The 19748-nt window shown below is 36.9% G+C and overlaps 1 protein-coding gene across 8 annotated transcripts in view; it reads left to right on the forward strand.

Moving 5' to 3' along the window:
* The window catches only part of map4l (microtubule associated protein 4 like), a 50565-nt gene extending 33778 nt beyond the window's left edge, over nucleotides 1-16787 (forward strand). For 6 of the 8 annotated variants that reach the window (XM_051696786.1, XM_051696792.1, XM_051696787.1 and 3 more), the window contains 7 exons: nucleotides 5680-5942; nucleotides 6541-6594; nucleotides 9958-10050; nucleotides 10586-10667; nucleotides 10769-10875; nucleotides 13268-13448; nucleotides 13736-16787. In XM_051696786.1, coding sequence (XP_051552746.1) covers nucleotides 5680-5942; nucleotides 6541-6594; nucleotides 9958-10050; nucleotides 10586-10667; nucleotides 10769-10875; nucleotides 13268-13448; nucleotides 13736-13740 — 785 coding nt within the window. In that variant the 3' untranslated portion in view covers nucleotides 13741-16787. The remainder of the gene's footprint in view (nucleotides 1-5679; nucleotides 5943-6540; nucleotides 6595-9957; nucleotides 10051-10585; nucleotides 10668-10768; nucleotides 10876-13267; nucleotides 13449-13735) is intronic. The other 2 variants (XM_051696788.1, XM_051696789.1) reach the window with 2 other exon arrangements.
* Nucleotides 16788-19748: the final 2961 nt, after the last annotated feature.

A 19748-nucleotide genomic window follows, 5' to 3' on the forward strand; every position in this document is an offset into this window, starting at 1 on the left:
TCTGAGTTATTTGTGTGATGTTTTGCTTTGTCCCAGACTCTGTATTTTGGGTGATGGGGCGGTCATGAATTTAGGGGATAATCACATTAAAAACTGGGTTCTGACCAGTCTCATGATCGGCAGGCAAGTAATTTTAAGGGGTTGGAAGCACCCTCTTTTTCGGAGTGGTGTGTGGAAATGGGGAGGGTAGCTGCATTTGAGGAAGTGGTAAGTAGAAGGCTGGGGTTTAGGGACTTATTTGTTAAAAAATGGGGCAAATATTTAGTTTTTTGGGGGGACTCTCAGGGAGGGGATGTGGAGAGTGTAGTTTAGTTTAATCATGTATGCTTATTATTATTTTATTGATTTATTTATTTATATATTTTTTTGGATTGTGTGTGTGTGTGTTATGTGGGACCACAGGGGTGTTCGTTAGGGGACAGTGTGGGATTGTATTAGTGGGGTTTAAATGTAAAATGTTGATTCTTTATATATGTGTTGAGTTTTTCACTGTCATGTGCATATGAATCAATAAAAATGTTAATTACAAATTGCGTTAACCCGAAACTGTACATTCTTTAAACTATAACGTTTTTTTTTCCATTTAAAATTAGCTTTATTAATCAGCATGTTTCAAGCCTTTCACAAACAGATTATTTTTGTGAAAATTAATCAAACATTATCGCTCGCATAAATGGCAAGGAAAACAACCAAAAATGTGATTTTACTAGTAGCATAGTGGAGTTCTTATTAGAACGTTTCCATTATTTGATAGTCTGACCATTTATATGCCTAATTAACTTTAGCTAACAGTATTTTTAAGCTTCACTATTGTGCTCAGAGGTGGGTAGAGTAGCCAAAAACTTTACTCAAGTAAAAGTACAATTACTTAAATAAAATAATAAGTAGAAGTAAAAGTAATAATGTTAAAAATTACTCCAGTAAGAGTAAGAAAGTATCCAATAAAAAGAATACTCAAGTAGTGAGTAACTAGTTACTTTCACATATAACATAATGGATGTTTACTCTCCTATATTCCAGTAAATGATACACATTTAACGTGCATTGCAGAATGATTAATAATAATAATACTATTAATATTATTGTTAATAATGGAAATTGTCATCATTCACCACCATGTTTTTCCAAACCCATATGACCCATATGACTTCTTTCTTCCATGCATCAAATTAAAGGGATAGTTCACAAAAAAATTAAAAAGTTCTCACCCTCATGCCATCTCAGATGTGTATGATTCTTTCTTCTGCAGAACACAAATGAAGATTTTTAGAAGATTATCTCAGCTATGTTGGTCCATACAATTCTCCTAAAAGCACATAGAGGCAGCATAAAAGTAATTCATACGACTTCAGTGATATGATAGGTGTGGGTGAGAAACAGATAAATATATATACACTGGCGGCCAAAAGTTTGGAATAATGTACAGATTTTGCTCTTATGGAAAAAAATTGGTACTTTTATTCACCAAAGTGGCATTCAACTGATCACAATGTATAGTCAGGACATTAATATTGTGAAAAATTACTATTACAATTTGAAAAAAATTCTTAAACTATTTCAAAGAGTTCTCATCAAAAAATCCTCCACAATGACAGCTTTGCAGATCCTTGGCATTCTAGCTGTCAGTTTGTCCAGATACTCATATGATATTTCACCCCACGCTTCCTGTAGCACTTGCCATAGATGTGGCTGTCTTGTCGGGCAATTCTCATGCACCTTACAGTCTAGCTGATCCCACAAAAGCTCAATGGGGTTAAGATCCATAACCCTCTTTTCCAATTATCTGTTGTCCAATGTCTGTGTTTCTTTGCCCACTCTAACCTTTTCTTTTTGTTTTTCTGTTTCAAAAGTGGCTTTTTCTTTGCAATTCTTCTCATAAGGCCTGCACCCCTGAGTCTTCTCTTTACTGTTGTACATGAAACTGGTGTTGAGGGGGTAGAATTCAATGAAGCTGTCAGCTGAGGACATGTGAGTTGTCTATTTCTCAAACTAGAGACTCTGATGTACTTACCCTCTTGTTTAGTTGTACATCTGGCCTTCCACATCTCTTTCTGTCCTTGTTGGAGCCAGTTGTCCTTTGTCTTTGAAGACTGTAGTGTACACCATTGTATGAAATCGTCCTTTTATGGCAATTTCAAGCATTGGATAGCCTTCATTCCTCAAAACAATGATTGATTGATGAGTTTCTAGAGAAAGCTTTTTCTTTTTTGACATTTTTGACCTAATATTGACCTTAAAACATGCCAGTCTATTGCATACTGTGGCAACTCAAAAACAAACACAAAGCTTCATTTAAGGAACAAAATAGCTAGTACTAAATTAGCAATTTAGTATGATTACTCAAGTATAAAGTGTTGGAGTGATGGCTGCTGAAAATGGGGCCTGCCTAGATTTGATCAAAAATTACTTTTTCAAATAGTGATGGAGCTGTATTTTTACATCAGTAATGTCCTGGCTATACTTTGTGATCAGTTGAATGCCACTTTGATGAATTAAAGTACCAATTTCCTTCCAAAACAGCAAAATAGTATATAAATATTTTTTACTATTAATTCTCCTCCCTGCCCAGTAGGGGGCGATATGCACAAAGAATTGAATCACCAAAAACACAGGAAGAATGTGAAAGTGGAGATTTATTAGTAAAAAAGGATTTAAATATTGATCTGTTTCTCAACCACACTTATCATATTACTATTGAGGACATAGATTGAACCACTGTCATTTGAATCCCTTTAATGCTGCCTTTATGTGCTTTCTGAGCTTCAAAGTTTTGGTACCCATTCACTTGCATTCTAGTATAAACTGACAGAGCTGAGATATTCTTCTAAAAATCTTTGTGTTCAGCAGAAGAAAAAAATTTTTTTTCAATTTTGGAAAAATTTTGGAAAAATTATTCCTATAAGGAGATGTTAGTCAGAATACTAACCTTAATCATAATTTACTTTCACTTCATGTTTTTTTCCCCCTCCATATTTTGGAGGGGAATGGTGACTGAGACCGTCAGTCTCTAATATTCTGTCTAACATCTTTTGGGTTCCACAGAATACAGAAAGTTTCATGGGGTTGGAAGAACATGAGGGTGGGGAAATAATGACTGAATATTAATTAAAGGCTGAACTATCACTTTAAGGATGCTTCTCAGATTTGGATGAATCTGTCAATTAGAAGAGAAGTTTGGAAACCTTTTTCTAGTAATTATTATGCTGAAAAACTTGAACAATGTCACAAGTTATATATCATATTTAATTATACACTGAAGTAAGATCCTTCTTTATTCATGTTTTCTGTCTTTATTTCACAGATTTTTATGTCCCGCATGAATTTATTTTAGTGACGGTCCAGCATTGTCAGTGTTGAAATAATTTAGAAATTAGTTCTGTACACTAAGGGTAAATTACACCTTTTCTCTGTGTTTGGAAGTGTGTTGTCAAAAGCTGTTCATGCGCCAACCTTGCATGTGCAGAAATGCTCACAATCGCAATAGGCAGGGCAAAACATTTGCACTTAATGCGGATGTTTACAAGAATTTATACTGTAGGTACTGATATGTTGCAACGCTGATATAACAATGCAAACTTATAAACTGAGGTCTTAGAGCCCACAGTTAAAGATTCACGCTGAAAATGAATGAGCATCACCATGACATAGACAAGCCCACATTATCACAATCTCTAAAACTTACCTCACTGTGTTTTCTTAAGTTGGAGCTGCAATTTTAATCTTGAAATATATCCTTGTCTTGGTGTAAAATGAAGGCATTGTGTGGAGTGAAGAAATGTTTGTTTTGCTCGCTTGCTGCTGTAGTGTTGAATGAGACTCGATTGGCAGCATGCAGCTGTGAAGTTCCGCTTTCGTAAGAGTCCCATTCAAAAATCGTAATAAATTACGCATTTATTAACACTTATTCAATTAAAACCAGTAATGTAATGACAGGAATGCTACCCATTGTAACGAAGTAAAAGTACTTTTTTTTTTCATCAGAAATTTACTTGAGTATGAGTGAAAAGTACCCACCGAAAAGTTACTCAAGTAAATGTAACTGAGTAAATGTAGTGTGTTACTACCCACCTCTGATTGTGCTGTACATTGTTTGTTGTTGGTAGATTTTCATTTTAAGGAAAATATAGTCCATTCAGACTTTTCAATTTTCGAAATGTTCTCTCAGGTGATACCCCTGAACCCCCAAATAATATATTTCCTTAATAGTAACAATATTCAAACACAAATACTGGACTGTTGTCATTCAGCTTCAAAATGAACAGTTGATTGATCTTTTAGTATTTATAACAAAGTGATCTTGATTGATGAACTCATTGTAATATTTTAAGCTTTTGGTAGAAGATCCCAACCCCACTACTTTGGCTTTGTCTCTGGAGCCCCAATGTCCAAATCCTTGCCCAGTTTTAAAGAGACTGTTTTGACTTTGATGGTTTTTTTTTTTGGTTTTTTTTTTTGTTATTTTTACAAAATACTATTACTGCCAACTTGGAAATTTACAATTAGGCCTACTATTTCAAAAAAAAAAAAAAATTGCATTCCTTATGTCATTTCATAGCTATACTGACTACTAACACCATGTAAGTTCTTGTCCGGACCATTGCTGGGAAGGAAATCTAAAGACCGGACCTCTTGGAACTTTAATTGAATACCCATAATCTAAACTATGCTCATATTCAGAAAAAAAAAACTAATGAAAATTGAAGTAACCACAAAATTCACATTAAAGAAATATTTCAGGTTCGATACAAGTTAAAGGGTTAGTTCACCCAAAAATGTTAATTCTCTTATCATTTACTCACCCTCATGCCATCCCAGATGTGTATGACTTTCTTTCATCTGCTGGTGATCATGTGAGAATTTTCATTGTTTGGTGAACAATCCCTTTAAGCTCAATCAACAGCAATTGTGGCATAATATTGATTACCACAAAAATGAATTTAGATTTTTTTCCTCCTTTTCTAAAAAAGAAAGAAAGAAAGAAAAGCAAAAATGTAGGTTGTGTTAAGCACTTAAAATGGAAGTGATTGGGGCCTGTTTTTGGAGGGTTTAAAGGCAGAACTTTGAAGCTTATAATTTTATAAAAGCACTTGCATTAATTCTTCTGTTAAAACTCATGTATTATTTGAGCTGTAAAGTTGTTTAAATTGTAATTTTTACAGTCATTTTAGGGTTTGTTGATATTACATTGTCATCGCAATGAAGTTGTAAAATTGTCTATAACTTTACACAGAAAAGGTTAGTAAGCGTTTTTATCTCACTAAAATCATGTTTACATGCAGATTGTTGATGTCTTGTAGCTAAACTTCTGAAACAGTGAGTATTTTAACATTCAAAAACTGGCCCCTTATACATCCATTGTAAGTGCCTCCCTGTAACCTCGATTTTTGCTTTTTTTAAAGAAAAGGAGAGATGAGTCAAAATAAATTTTTGTGGTAATCAACATTATGCCACAAATGCTGTCGATTGAGCTTAACTTGTTTGAAACTGGAATATTCCTATAAAACCAAGTAACTTTGAGGCATTTTTCACAGTTTCGGTGGTGGCGTAGTTACCTTTGTACAGTAGGGCAGCATGGTTCTCATATCTTTGGCCACATTCTCTACATCCTATGTTTAAATCAGCACACATGGTCTAACTCTCTTAACATAAATTTTCCTGTTTTGGTTTATATTTTCACAGTTAAAACTACCGCAAGGACAGCTCGCACAACACCCTCTGCTAATGCCACCAGCACAGCAGACACCAATGGGACCCCGAACCCTCGTCCCTCACGCATCACCAAACCCCCCGTGCCCAAGCAGGCTCCCTTGGAGAGGAAGCCCCCTGTGCCTCGGGCCCCCCGGAACGTCCGGCCCACCAATGCACCCCTGCCTGATCTAAAAAACGTGCGCTCCAAGATCGGTTCCACAGACAACATGAAGTACCAGCCTGGTGGAGGCAAGGTGAGTTGCCTTTTGATGTTGTCATTGTTCAGGATAGAACCAGGAGCATTTGCATGTGTGCAAGGAATGTAATAATAATCTGTGAATTAGCAGCACATTTAAAATAAGCACTTAACCTCATGATTTCCTTTACATATTTAGATTCAGTTTGATGCATTGTGTGGCAACACTTGTTCAAAAGCTTGCACTTTCTTCACTAACACATAATGTAATAGAATTCTCTAATTTTATTGTAGTTACCTCTCATACGTACATCACTGCTTGTCAGTGTACTGAAAATGTCATTTTCACTCTGGGGTTTCTCTTTCATTGATATTTAAGAATCAACGGTGCAATAAATCATAAAAGAACAGACTTACATAGAACAGAAGTATACCCCCAATTTCTCCCTACACACACATGACACAAGAACAGACAGGTGATTCTCCCAGTATCGTTGAACTTTAGTCAAAGTAGCATACTGACTCACAGCTGCCTTCATAACATTGCACCTATCCTTCCCTCCCATCATCCCCCTCCTGGGACCTGCTACCCTGGGCTGATCTTTCTGTACCCCCTCCCTGCGCTCCACTGACTAAAGGGGTGCTTGTCTCCTCAGGTCTCTGCAGCCAAGGGCAAGACTGATGCTCTGCCAAAGACCAGCCAGGGCAAAGTGAGTCCCTCCCAATGACATCTCCCTGAATCACTGCCTCAGTATCACTCTCTCTCCTGCTCTTACTCTTGCTCATCCATGATCATCGGATCCTGTAGTATCTTTACTTGTTTAACCCATATTTTATGTGTATACTGAATCACCACAACACTCTCACAGAGTATATTTGTTCTGCAGTAAATTAAATTAGGGTAAAAACTGGTGTTCTGAATGATGTACATGATGTACATAAACATGTCCACATACACATGCTACAGAAATGTCATTAGATTGATGCAGCCGTCTCCCTGAATGCCCTTTTTGTATTTAACACTAGACCATTCTGTCTCTTAGTAGTTCACCTCTGGACACAAAATTCTGCTACTCTTTGTGGGATATTCGTAGAGTCTGATTTACCTTTGTTATCAGTTTAATGTCATTCTCTTTTTGTAGTTAAGCCTGCACTCTGCGCTAGAGGTCTGCATGGACCTTAAAACGAAGTCCAAACTCGACCCGTATCAAGATGTGTGACCTAACCCATACCATCAGAACGCTCACTCTCTTTATAATTTCTTTTCCAAGCAAGTATTGTTGCAATAGGCTGCATTTCATGAAAGCAAAGGCGACAGTTGTAACAGTGTACTAACAGTAAACATCGAAAGTTTAAAGATGCCATAGCGGTCACTCAGCACAAAAGAGCAGAAGGGAAAATGTGGGCTTACTATTTATCAAGCGCTGTTTGTGAAGAACAAACTGCAGTCATGTGTAACAGTGTAACAGTCACATGAAGTTCTGAAACACTTTCTGTGTTCGCACTTGCCTGATTGAGAGCGCGTGCACGATTCGCTAAAAAAGTAAGGTAGGCCTTTTTATTTTACCTGACTCGATTCCGAAGTCATACTTGAAAAACTGACCCGAACCCTACCAGAAACCCAAAACCCAGCAGTTTGTTAGGTTTCGTTGGGCCCGAGTTGGGTTGCAGACCTCTACTCTGCACTAACCACCTCCAAAACAAACACTAGCCAACACTGCATGTTGGACAGACTCAGCAGTAGTACTGACACTCGGTAGCAGGCTTAATTTCTTACCCTTCAATAGAGCTTTTCAGCCATGACGTCATATTGTAGGCCAACCCAGAAGGCTAGTTCACCATGGGTTCCCTCAGGAATTTATTGATATAGAGATTTATGATTAAAATAAAGACTGTGATTCAAATTACTTTAAATGATTTGTTTTGTTCTAGGACATAAATTACACAAATTAATGCCTCAGATATGTATTTTAAAGCCGCTGTGTTAAAAAAAAAAAAAAAAGAATGTCGCTAACAAGTTGCTAAATAAGGACTACAACTTTTGTGCATTTCATCAAGCACATGCCCTCACATGCTTGTGGTATTGTAGTCCTTATTTAGCAATATGTTCAAGAGAAAAAAAACTTCAAAATTCATGTTTGAGGTATGACTGTGTAACATATGCACTGGAACTAAATGAAAATTATTGAAACTGGAAAGTCTCTTTCAGTAATTTTAATCACAGACCTTATTTTACCCATATATCCCAAACTGCCATTTCAAAAATCCAACGGAAATTGCAGAGGGAACCCACGGCTCAAAAAATGCTAATTTACTACAAGCTGAATAGCTCTGTTTCATTGGATTACCATATTTGTTCAGAAGCACTCTTGCTTTGAAGACAACAATTCTGCTTTTCCACTGCACATTTAATGTGCTCTTATCTCACCTTTCTTGCAGCTTTTCACACAGGAGACTGTGGCTAACCTTGGGAAATACAATAGCATGCAATGGAGAATGGAACTGCGTATTTCTTTTTTTAAATATTCTTACACAATATTTGGACCAACTTAACTTTATTAACTGCATAAATTGACTTGAATTCCAGTTTAAATGTCCAAATTTATTAAATTATATTTAATTATATAAGTGGAAACTCACAGTCATGCAGAAAACTTTCTTAACATCAATATTGGCAGGTAATTATGAAAAAATACTTGCCCTTAAAATTCAAAATTCCTTTGAGCACCCTTAAATGATTTCAAAATGTGCTTTAGGTCCCAAGACCACCTATAGCCTCCCTTTCATTGTGTATTGAGAAAGTGTGCCTCTGTATATCCATTACTATTTCATTACTGTTCCATAAATATAATCCAACAGCGCTTTGCATGTTAATTACAAAGTACACTGTAGTGCTGCTGGTGTTTCTTTGCTGCTCAATGTAAAACAGTTTGTAAACATGGAGCAAGAATCATCATGGTCATGATTTTTTTTTTTTTTTTTCAGTAAATGCTACAGGTTTCACCATAGCCTTTGAGCTATGCAGTTAACTCTAAATGTGTGTTTGCTTTTCATAGTGTGCTCCTTTACAGCAGGCCAAATGAAACAGAGCTAGACTATACCCCCTCTAGTATTCTAGCAGTACAGTACATGAGATCATCGTGATAAAATGGGCTTTAGGCTGTAGAATACACACTCTGACTCAGAGAGAGTGTTCCTGGCCTGCTTTTACTCTGTCCCAACAAATATATGAGTCACACAATGAACTTCTACACAAAACAGCACGTCAGACACTGTACATCTATTTGGATCTACCAGAAGGCTCCCACCTGGAATTAAGCTATAATTAAGAGGTTAAGCAATGCACTGTTGTATAAAAGCAATGTGCTGAATATCAGCTGTGATTATCTATGGCCTGGTGCCTACAACCGAATTTCAGCTCTGCTGATATTGAGTGCAACATTACAAATCTAGCTTGTATCATATTGCTTTTACACAACAGTTATATAAGCAAGAAATTAACTATGAGTAACTTACGTTTTACACACAATTTCACCAGGTATGCTATTTATTTTTGCTCCATGAAAGAGAATAGTGCCAAAACAGGATCAACCATTGCAGCAGCCTGTCTGGAACGCTGCTAACACAGACAAGCAAAGTGAAACGAACAGTGAACAGTTCTTGTCCTGTTGTGCTAAACATCAGCACTCTTGGAAGCTCCTTGTCCAATAAAATTAGAAGAGCAGAATTAACTGTTCTAGCCTAAACTTAACAGGATAGCCTAATCTTGAAAGACGGGAATTGTAACTTACATCTCCAAACACAAGAGAGGGCAAAATAACTGTTTCTGGCAAGAATTTAAATACTGTAAATGAGTAGTTAGATCATTAAAACTCTTACACCTACCTGACATGAACATGATGATTTTGTATTTGCAGTGACATTGTGCTACTCTTTAATTTGAATTTACAGTAGAACAATATTGTTGAACGCATTCTGTGCCCATAGCCTTCATAGCTTCTGTGTCAGTCGGCTTTGCATGTGTGTAATAACCTACGACCCTGTATCCTCTTGTGCTGTTGTGATGTGTTCAGGTTCAGATATCCCACAAAAAGCTGGACTTCAGCCACGTCACCTCCCGATGTGGCTCCAAGGACAATATCAAGCATGTTCCGGGTGGAGGGAATGTAAGTGTGCAGTGTCATATGGCCTTAAAGGGACAATTCACCCCAAAATTAAAAATCCATCATGTTGTTCCAAATTCATATTTCTTTCTTTTTTCTGTGGAACACAAAAGTAGATGGTAGACAGACGATATGCCTCATTCAACATTTACTTGCATTGTATGGAAACAAGATGCAAAGAAAGTGAATGGTGACTGAGACTAAAATAGATGCATAACACCTCTTTTTGTGTTCCATGGAAGAGAGGTCATGCAGGTTTGGAATGATATAAAGATGTGTAAATGATGACAGTATTCCCTTTAATACATCTCTCTGCTACACACTCTTGTTTAAAAAAATGTTTAACCCATTGCAACCCATTACAAGCACAAGCCTGTTCCTCTATAACATCTTTCTCTATCAACTGATGACACCCTCATATAACCAGATCAGTATATAATGACAGAACATTGAGCTAGTTTGACATGTCTATCAACTGCTCTTGGAGTCAGAAACAAATAGCACTTCAAACTAACATCTCTTCGTTCTTGGTCTCCAGGTTCAGATTCTAAATAAAAAGGTTGATTTAAGCAAAGTGACCTCAAAATGTGGATCCAAGGACAACATAAATCACAAGACAGGTAGGAGACCACTGGATCAATGTTAATGTTGTCTATTACTGTAAATGCAAGCAACCTCATAGTGAGAACATAGAATGTGAATGATGACTGTTCTCCCTCAGGTGGTGCTGATGTGAAGATTGAATCTCATAAGGTGGACATCAAGGCAAAGGCCAAAGTGGGATCACTGGACAATGTAGGCCATGAACCAGGAGGTGGCAATATCAAGGTTGTAGATGGCTGGCAATGAGCAATATTGCATTGTAGAAATTTGCACCCCTCCCTCATAACTCATTCAGGTCTTTCAAAATTAGAAACAGAAACCTAGAGGCTTTCCTCCCTTTAAAGAATCCATTTTAAATACTGTACACCAGTGCTGTACTCACATGATGTTGTCTAGTAAGCACTACAAACACATACAAGGATCTGTAGACTTAAGAGTTGTATTTCAAAACCCGCCATGAATTACTACAAGGTAAGTTTGACAGTGGCAAATGCAATGTACATTTTAACAAAAGCAGTAATATACAGGGATTAAAAGGGGTTCAAGGTACGAAAACCGAAAACTAACAAACATTTTGCAGAACGTAACTGAAAATGGGAACAAAGTGATTTTTAATTGTTCAAGAGTGAAAATGTTATTTTTAAATGCTGGTAACAGGTTATAACCTGTTAATTTTGTTCCGATAATTTTTTCATGAAACCAAAGGCCAAAGGGTTTATCACAGTACATTTTTGGAACAACACCACTTCATGTTGCCTGAAAAAATTAAACGTGCTTTGATCCTGAAGGAAACTGCTGCATCACATTGCTTTGCCTAATTACCTGTTGTGGATGTCAAATTCTGTGAATGAAGACCTTTTTTAACAACTATGTATAATTACTACATATACAAGCATGGCTAATCCATTCCAGATGCAAGGAAAACATTATTAGTGGTAAAAAGTACAAGTCTTCACTGAATTATTGTTAGATATGCATTAATACAGATTTGATGCTTTGGGTTTTGACTGAGAAGCAGATCTGTACTTAAAATTATACTTAACTGTTAATTAGCTTGTTATGATTCCTATGCTGATAAATTAACAACAAAAGAAAAAAAAATAATTGCTTATTTTCACTTATTTTGGTGAAGCAAGTGGCATATTTTGGGCTTGTTTTTCCAGACCAGGTTGTTTTTTGTTTTTTTCTCTTGTGAGATCTGGCAACACTGCAATTGGTATTTCATCCACCCCTTCCACAGAGTACCATCATTTTTAAAAGAACGTTATTAACTGTTCTTTTATTTTGTTCTGACTGGTTACCATTTGGAAAGGAGGCTGCAAAACTTCTGAAGAGGAACAAAAAATACAGTGTTTGCTCAGAACGAACCAAAATGAAAAACATTTTGTTTTTAGTCCCTGGTACTGTAAGATATAGGCCAAGTGTCCACTGAGAAGCGAGTACATGGATCGATGTATAGATAGATGAATATTTCTCACCCACATGGCAAAGAAAATTGCAGGAAAACTGTAAGGAGTCTCAACCCCCTTAGCGTATGGAAAATTGCTTAGGTTCATTGCATCTCACATGAATGAGCATCCCTCTCACCAGAGTACAAAACTCCTTTAGTCTGTGTGCTTGTTACTGTGCATGTATACTTTTCTGTACTTGTTCATGGACAATTTAAAATGAGTTTTGCGTGATCCTTAAATTTCTTCTGGTGGATGAATTTTGTAAAAATCACTACCTCAACTTACTAGCTATGCCAAATGCATGCAAATATGACAGACACATTGAAATTAAATAGTTCTATAACTAGTCTCAGACTCATTTTGACACTGTAGTATACATTTGAGAAGTCCTAGTTTTTAATAGTTGTATACATTTAAATATTAATGCTTCTGTAATTTATAAGGCACATCTATATGCACAATCTGTTCCATGTGTTGTGTACTTTTTCCACACATGTATAGAAAGTATTCATGTTAATTGTGTTAACCCCTCTCACCATTGTTAAAGGGATGGTTCTTCCAAAAATTTAAATTATGTTTGTGTACTCATCCTTATGTTGTTCAAAACATGCATGACTTTCTTGCTGCCATGGAAGTTACAATGAGTCACCTCACCTGCCTTTCACTTTCATTGCATCTTTTTAAAATTTAGTGGAAGTGAAAGGTAACATTCACCCTGTCTACACTGGGCGCGTCTGTTGATGTGACGCACCGCAATGGCTTGAGGCTGTCTACAATGGACGCGTCGACACAAACATTCTAAACCGTTTAATGTGTGTAGTAGCTCCAGTATGTGCAGCGCAAAATGGAATGGGACACCCGTTTATTGTCGGCGAGACGGACGTGCCACAACGGACATATCCAGTATAGACAGCATCATTGATTATAATGGGGTTCTATTACTTTTGATGCGACGCACCACACACGTCCGGTGTAGACAGGGTGTAAGGCTGTCATTCTGCCAAATATTTTCTTTTGAATTCCACAGAAGAAAGAAAGAAGAAAATCACATGGGTTTGGAACAAGATAAGGGTGAACTATACTTTTAGGAGTTCACACTGTTTTTTTGCTTTTCACGTCCCCACATGTATACATATCTTACACGCACTTGTGAAATCTGTTTCCAGGCTGAGGGGGTTCAGCAGAAGTCTGAGGGAAGTCCGTCTCCCCCTGCTGTCTCCCCACCCTCTCAGGCAGGCAACGAGGCAAAGGAGAACGGGCTGAAGGAGAGCTCTCCTGCTCCCGTACCCTCTCTGGGAGAGAGGCCCCGGGACTCCCAGGGCCTGGAAAAATGCATCCCTGGGACAAGTAAGTGCGAACTAGGCAACCTCAGCTCTTATATGTGCCACCGTAATATGGAAGGCCGAAGAGATGTAATATTGTATATAATAGGAACAGATTCCATTAGGGAGGAATATCTTTATCCTTGTTTGAAATGTCAGCAGTTTTTAAGTTCTTAAGTTGAGGGCATAGTCACAACTTTGTTTTGTCTCTTTCCATTGCCTCTTCCACTTTTCCGTTCTCTTTCACCACTTCCTCTGGTTTTGGATTTTTCATCACTTTTTAATTGTGCTTTTTCATTTCTTTGCCACCAGATTAAGTCTTACAAGCTGAGCTTTCGCGAGAAACCATGGGCTCGCACGGACCATGGCGCTAAAATCATCTCCTGGTCCCCCCTAAGTGGCAGCCACCCCCACACACATCGCAGCACCTCTCTCAGTGTTTCTCTGGGATCCGCCTTGTCCTCACACTTAACCCAGCTTGTCCCATTCAGTCAGCCATGAGATGGGTGTAAACAAGTACACTAGGAGAAGGATTGTGCTTTTATCATGGCATGTCCCTTCCAAACTAGTCTTCTCATTACCGCAATCATTAGCCTTTTCTCTCTTTTTCAGTTTTCTTTGTTTTCCCTGCTGGGAGAGTTTGCAAAAGGGCAACGCTCTGGCTTAATTTACAGTGCACCTGTTGAATGCAGGATTTGGTTTGAGGCTAGAGTCTTCACATTGTTGGAGAAAGAATTAAGATGATCCTGATCATGATAGTTCAGCCACTGCAATAGCTCCTTGTGTCATCTTTGTTAGGATCACAGCATTTAGAGTGCTTCTTTCTAGACTTACTACTATCCAGTGCTATCCCTGAGACAGACCCAAGTTTAGAGGCAACAGTCTCTTCCACCCTATGTCTATATGTTTGGCAGTAGATGTTCTACAATGAAAACCCCAGAATTCACTCTAGATGTAGCTTATTACATCAAATATAATTAGTTGTTGTCAGTATGTGGGGCTGTCTTAAATCCTAGTCAGTAGGAATGACTCAGCCGCCATCCATCCAACTGCTTCCTTTGCGTCACTGACCTGTCCTGTCCTCCTCACACAAATTATAAACTCTGGTCCCCCCAGTATTTTAAAGAGCACTTAATCATTTGAAACTCATAAACTGTTTAAATAACTGCATATTTACATCTTCAATGATTTTGCTGTATTGTGTTTGCATAAATTACTGTAACAAAGAGCTGTATCATTATGATGTCTAGCCATCTGATTACATCTTCGTCTTTCCATTTCTCTCTTGTGAGTTAATATAACACAAAATCCTCTTACACATAACACGCATATACTACAGCATGGTACAGTAAGAGGAAAAAGCAATGGCACCCGAACTAAACAGACAGGATGGGGAGGAATAGAAAGATGGATAAAGAGAGATGGAAGGTGTGATGAAATGCAATGTCAGAAACAAAGTTAGAATGGAAATATGTTTACAGTCCATACACAGGTCATAATTATTTGCTCAAAGGTCCAAGTCATCCTTCACTTTAAATTAATTATTGTTCCTGAAGTCTAAAAAGTAGAAGACTTTTGCACTGAACAAATGAACTGGAATGTGCGATGGCCCATTACATAAAATACTGTAAAAGTAAATGGATCCTAAATGAGCATTGCAATCCAATCCAATTGATGAATTGTTGTTGAGACCAAGTGATGTATTACCATAAATTATTGAGCTTTTTTGGAGTTATTTACAAAGTATTTTAATACCATAGTTCCCTCTTCAGACCTATTATTGTAGGGCTGCTTTTGTGACACTCTTGACTAGAGATATTGTTTAAAGTTTTAAAGGTAAATTTGTGGGCACTTTATTGATAGTTGCATTACTCTAGAAATGTATAGCTGCACAATGCCTGCAGAATCAAAAGGTTGATCAAAAGGTTGTTTGTACACAGGGTTTGGTTCACTAAATGTTGTGAGATATTGAACCATTTTTCTTTCCTGGTATTTTATTGTGATTTCATGGTAGATCATTGATGGTGATAACATTGTAGCATAAAAAAAAATAAAAATTAAAAAAAAACATTTCCAAGAGGCCCATAATACTGAATAACCGAGACCGGGACATATTGAATTATGCAAATATCCTATAAAAGAATGAACTAGTGAGCATTCAAAATGCACTTTATGGTGGATGTTTTATACTGCAAAGAGTGTGATTTGATTAACTGAGCACATTTTCCTAAATTCTTTCCTCTGAAAAATTAAAGAGCCCCAGTTACTCAAAAGTGCAAATCATGTACCTGTATATCATACAGTAGTTTGTAAATACAGTATGTACGAGTGTGCGCCAGTGTATTTTAGTGTAGAGCAATTATGCTTGGCAAAATGGTCCTGTCTGTAGTTCCTTCTGTGATTAGTGTGTACTGTTCAGGGGCTGCGTCAATAAACTTCAGTGTTGTTCTCTTGATACAGTGATCATGGCCTTTCATGTTTTCAGTCAGATCTGTTTTGTCTATCAATAATTTCCATAACAAGTGAACTGTGTTAGTACACTTCTCACATCCCCGCATCAATCCTCTCAAAGCAGTTTTGTACATACATGTTTCACAGTTTATATCCCACAGTGGAATAATAAAAAATAAAAAAACACTTCTTGATTGGTTTGTGTAAAGAAGCAAAATGAAGGTTTTGCATCTATGAACATTTCTTTGGACAGTATTTTATTAAGTGAGACTGCCTTTATTTTAAAAAAGGGCTGGCAAACAAGAATGTTTTTAAAATGTGATGTATTCAGGAAGCAAAGAAAAAATATTATGTGTGTAACTTTTTCTCTTTTGTTGTCACCAGTAACATACAAAATGCAATGTAATCAATAGGAGGAGGAGTGTGATCGGTTTTGACTGAGGAAAGAAAATGCTGCAGGACTCTGAAGAATCATGTTTGTCCTTTGGTGAAGATATAGCACATCATTCTGGTAATGACTTGAGTAGCCTGAGGCAGAAAGTGGGTTTAAAGGTTAGAGGTAGACCTAAACCGTAACCACGGGAACAATGATTCCTCCCACAAACTGCACCTGACACATAGACCTTGAATGTTGCTTGGATATCCATGTATGTATAAGACTAACTGGTAGGCTAATTGGCATGTTTAAAAGTAGATAGAGCTCTCCAATTAGGCAGCAAAGGAGCCCCCTAGTCTATCTGTTAGGACTGACAATGTGTGTATTTCCCATTGAACGCACCAAAAGAGCATGCTGAGAACAATGTTTTTTTTTGTTGTTGTTGTTTGTTTGTTTGTTTGTTTTGTATGAAAGAGATATTCATTGTTAACTTGTGATGTGGATATTTAATCATGAATAAAAAAGAGATGAGCAAAATCCATTGTCTTTCTCTCCAAAAAAAAAAAAAAAAAAAAAAACGACATATTAAAGGAAATTGGCAAACTTATTGTGAATCTGGACCACATTTTTGTTTTAAATTATAGTAAGGAGAATTTAATCAGATTACATCATTTAAAAGAATATGCAATTGTGAACATACATTTACAAAAATAATATGCACTGTCTGCATTACTTGTTTTGAGGTATCTCTTGAAAGAGTGTGAATATTACTCTACATGGCATATCTTAGGATATCATGTGACATCATTAGCATTAAATAAATACCAAACCATCTTTTAAGCAGGCTGTGAATTTCCAAAAACATGCCCCAAAGTCCCTTTCAAGACACTGCCCATTGTACAAAGGGGCCTCTTTTCACAGACTGTGACGACGCGTTCGTCTTATTTAGCAGCGTAAATCTCGCATTTATGTATATATATATATATATAATACATTTTTAAAATATTCTGTGTAAATTTATAGCATTATGATTTGTTATATTACCAATAAATTAGTTTTAAAAAACGAATTACCACAGCTGTGAGGGGGTTTCAATTACACCTGCTGAGAGAGTGACAGTAAATTTGGCATCTTCTCCGTCTTGTTCCACCGCTCTCTATATTTTAACTCTTCTGGAAAGTAATTTAAACATAAGAGTGGATTTTTTTCTTTTGGTCTTGGAGCAAATGGGTAAGTGAAAATAATATTTGCTGTGATTTCCCATTCATCGCTGTCGAAGTTTACCTTGCAAACGTTTACTACCGCGTTCCAAAACCCGGAGTGTGAAAAAGGTGTATTGAGACCGACACGAGCAGAAACGATTGTCAAAAACAACAGCAGCAAAATAGCGCCCTCAACTGACAACTGTTATTAGCAGCAACATGCCATATGGCATTTAAAAGCCTCAATAATTGTCTGTAACGACACTATGAGAACACGAAAAATGATTGACAGGCAGAAAGCGTCAAAGACCGCGGTTTACTGAGTCTAGAACGGTCACAGAGACCGGTGAGATATCGCAGGACACTTATTTCATTAATATCTTTCAGGGAGTAGGAACACACACACACACACACACATATATATATATATATATATATATATATATATATATATATATATATATATATATATATATATATATCGTCTAAAAATGCAGCGCTCCCATGAGAGATGCTAAAAACACAATGAAACATGACGCAGTTGTTAAAAGACATCCATCTAGCGAATGTTTACATGGAAAACATTTGAAAAACAGCATGAGCGGATGTAAAAACACCTTCAGTTTGAACAGCCCCTTGTTCACATGACACAGCACTAGCTGAAGTTACCTCTCAAAGTTACCACTCAAAAAGATACACTCAAAAAATTGCTGGGTTAAAAAATAACCCAACCTCAACCCCACCGCTGGGTAACTATGGAACAGAACACGCGATGGGTTGGTTTGACCCAAGTGCTGGGTTTTACCATTTAACCCAGAATGCTGAGTTGTTCATTTGACTCAACCTAGTGAGTGAAATTAACTCTAATGCTGGGTTAAAATTACACATACAATGTTTTTTTTCCCTGACTCATTGCCTTGCTACTTTTATATTTAATAATAATAATAATAATAATAATAATGGTATATTATATATTAATTATTGTTGTGTACTTTATAATAATTTCCCATAAACATACAAACACACACTATACAAAAAGAGGCCACTGTAAATGTGTATTTAATTATTTATTTTTTTTAAATTTCATGGATGAATACAATACCCCCTCCCCATCCCACGTAGATAAAAACACCAGTTTATAGAACAACTTCTTAAAAAAAAAAAAAAAAAACATCACATCAACAGTGCATTATAGCACAACACACAGCACATAACTATATTAAAAAATAACTTTTAAATAATCTTTTAAAATAACCTCTTTAAACACATTACAAAAAAACTTTACACACCCTAAATGCAGGCTGAACAAACTGTTGTCCTCAAAAACTTAACAGATGAGGACTCATGTCCATCAATACGGTACATGCCGTGCTGCAGAAACTCCCAGGTGGGGAGACACTGCTTAGTGTAATTAATGTCAAAGACAGAAAAAGGCTTGAAACACAGGTCCACAGCTCCAAGCAAAGACTCAGTTTCAATGGCGTGACCTGAAATAATGGTGAAGGCTTGGCACGTCGTCGTCTCATCCCTCAAGCACAAAATGTGTGGAAACGGTTGATTGGCCTCTGCATTTTCTAAGTACTCAATCATGTTGGTCCCCACCTGTTAATTACACATCAGTCACTTAGTGTTGCAGTATAACTGACATTTAAGTTATCAAGCTTATTTTGTGGAAGTATCAAAATGCAAAATGCAAAAAAAAAAAAAAAAAAAGGATCCACCCTTATTGAAGTAGAAAAACTAAAGTAAAACTTACAGGATGTGTTTCAATAAATGACTTCTGGGACTCCTCAGTGGTGGGTCTGAAGATTTTTCCTGCTCTCTTGTAGATGGATGGTGGGAGGAGAGTTGGCAAGACCTTCAGCGCACTCAATTTTAGCAGCTACAATTTGAGCTTAATACGTAGTGTTGTATTAACATTTAAATAGTATACTATATAACAACTGATATTTCTGAAGAAGTGTTTCTGACTTTTCTGCCCTGGTGTTGATTGGTAACTACAGTTAGGTCCATAAGTATTAGCGACACAATTTTCATAATTTGCCTCTGTACACCACCAGAATGGATTTGAAATGAAACAATCAAGATGTGACTGAAGTGTAGACTTTCAGCTTTAATTCAAGGGGTTTAACAAAAATATTGCATTAACCGTTTAGGGATTACAGCCATTTTTATTTTCTATTTTCAGGGGCTCAAAAGTAATTGGACAATTGACTGATAAGCAGTTTGATGGCCAAGTGTGGTCTGTTTCCTCATTATTTCATGACAAATTAAGGAGATAAAAGGTCTGGAGTTG

This window comes from Myxocyprinus asiaticus, chromosome 5 (assembly GCF_019703515.2).
Source record: "Myxocyprinus asiaticus isolate MX2 ecotype Aquarium Trade chromosome 5, UBuf_Myxa_2, whole genome shotgun sequence".
NCBI lineage: Eukaryota > Metazoa > Chordata > Actinopteri > Cypriniformes > Catostomidae > Myxocyprinus > Myxocyprinus asiaticus.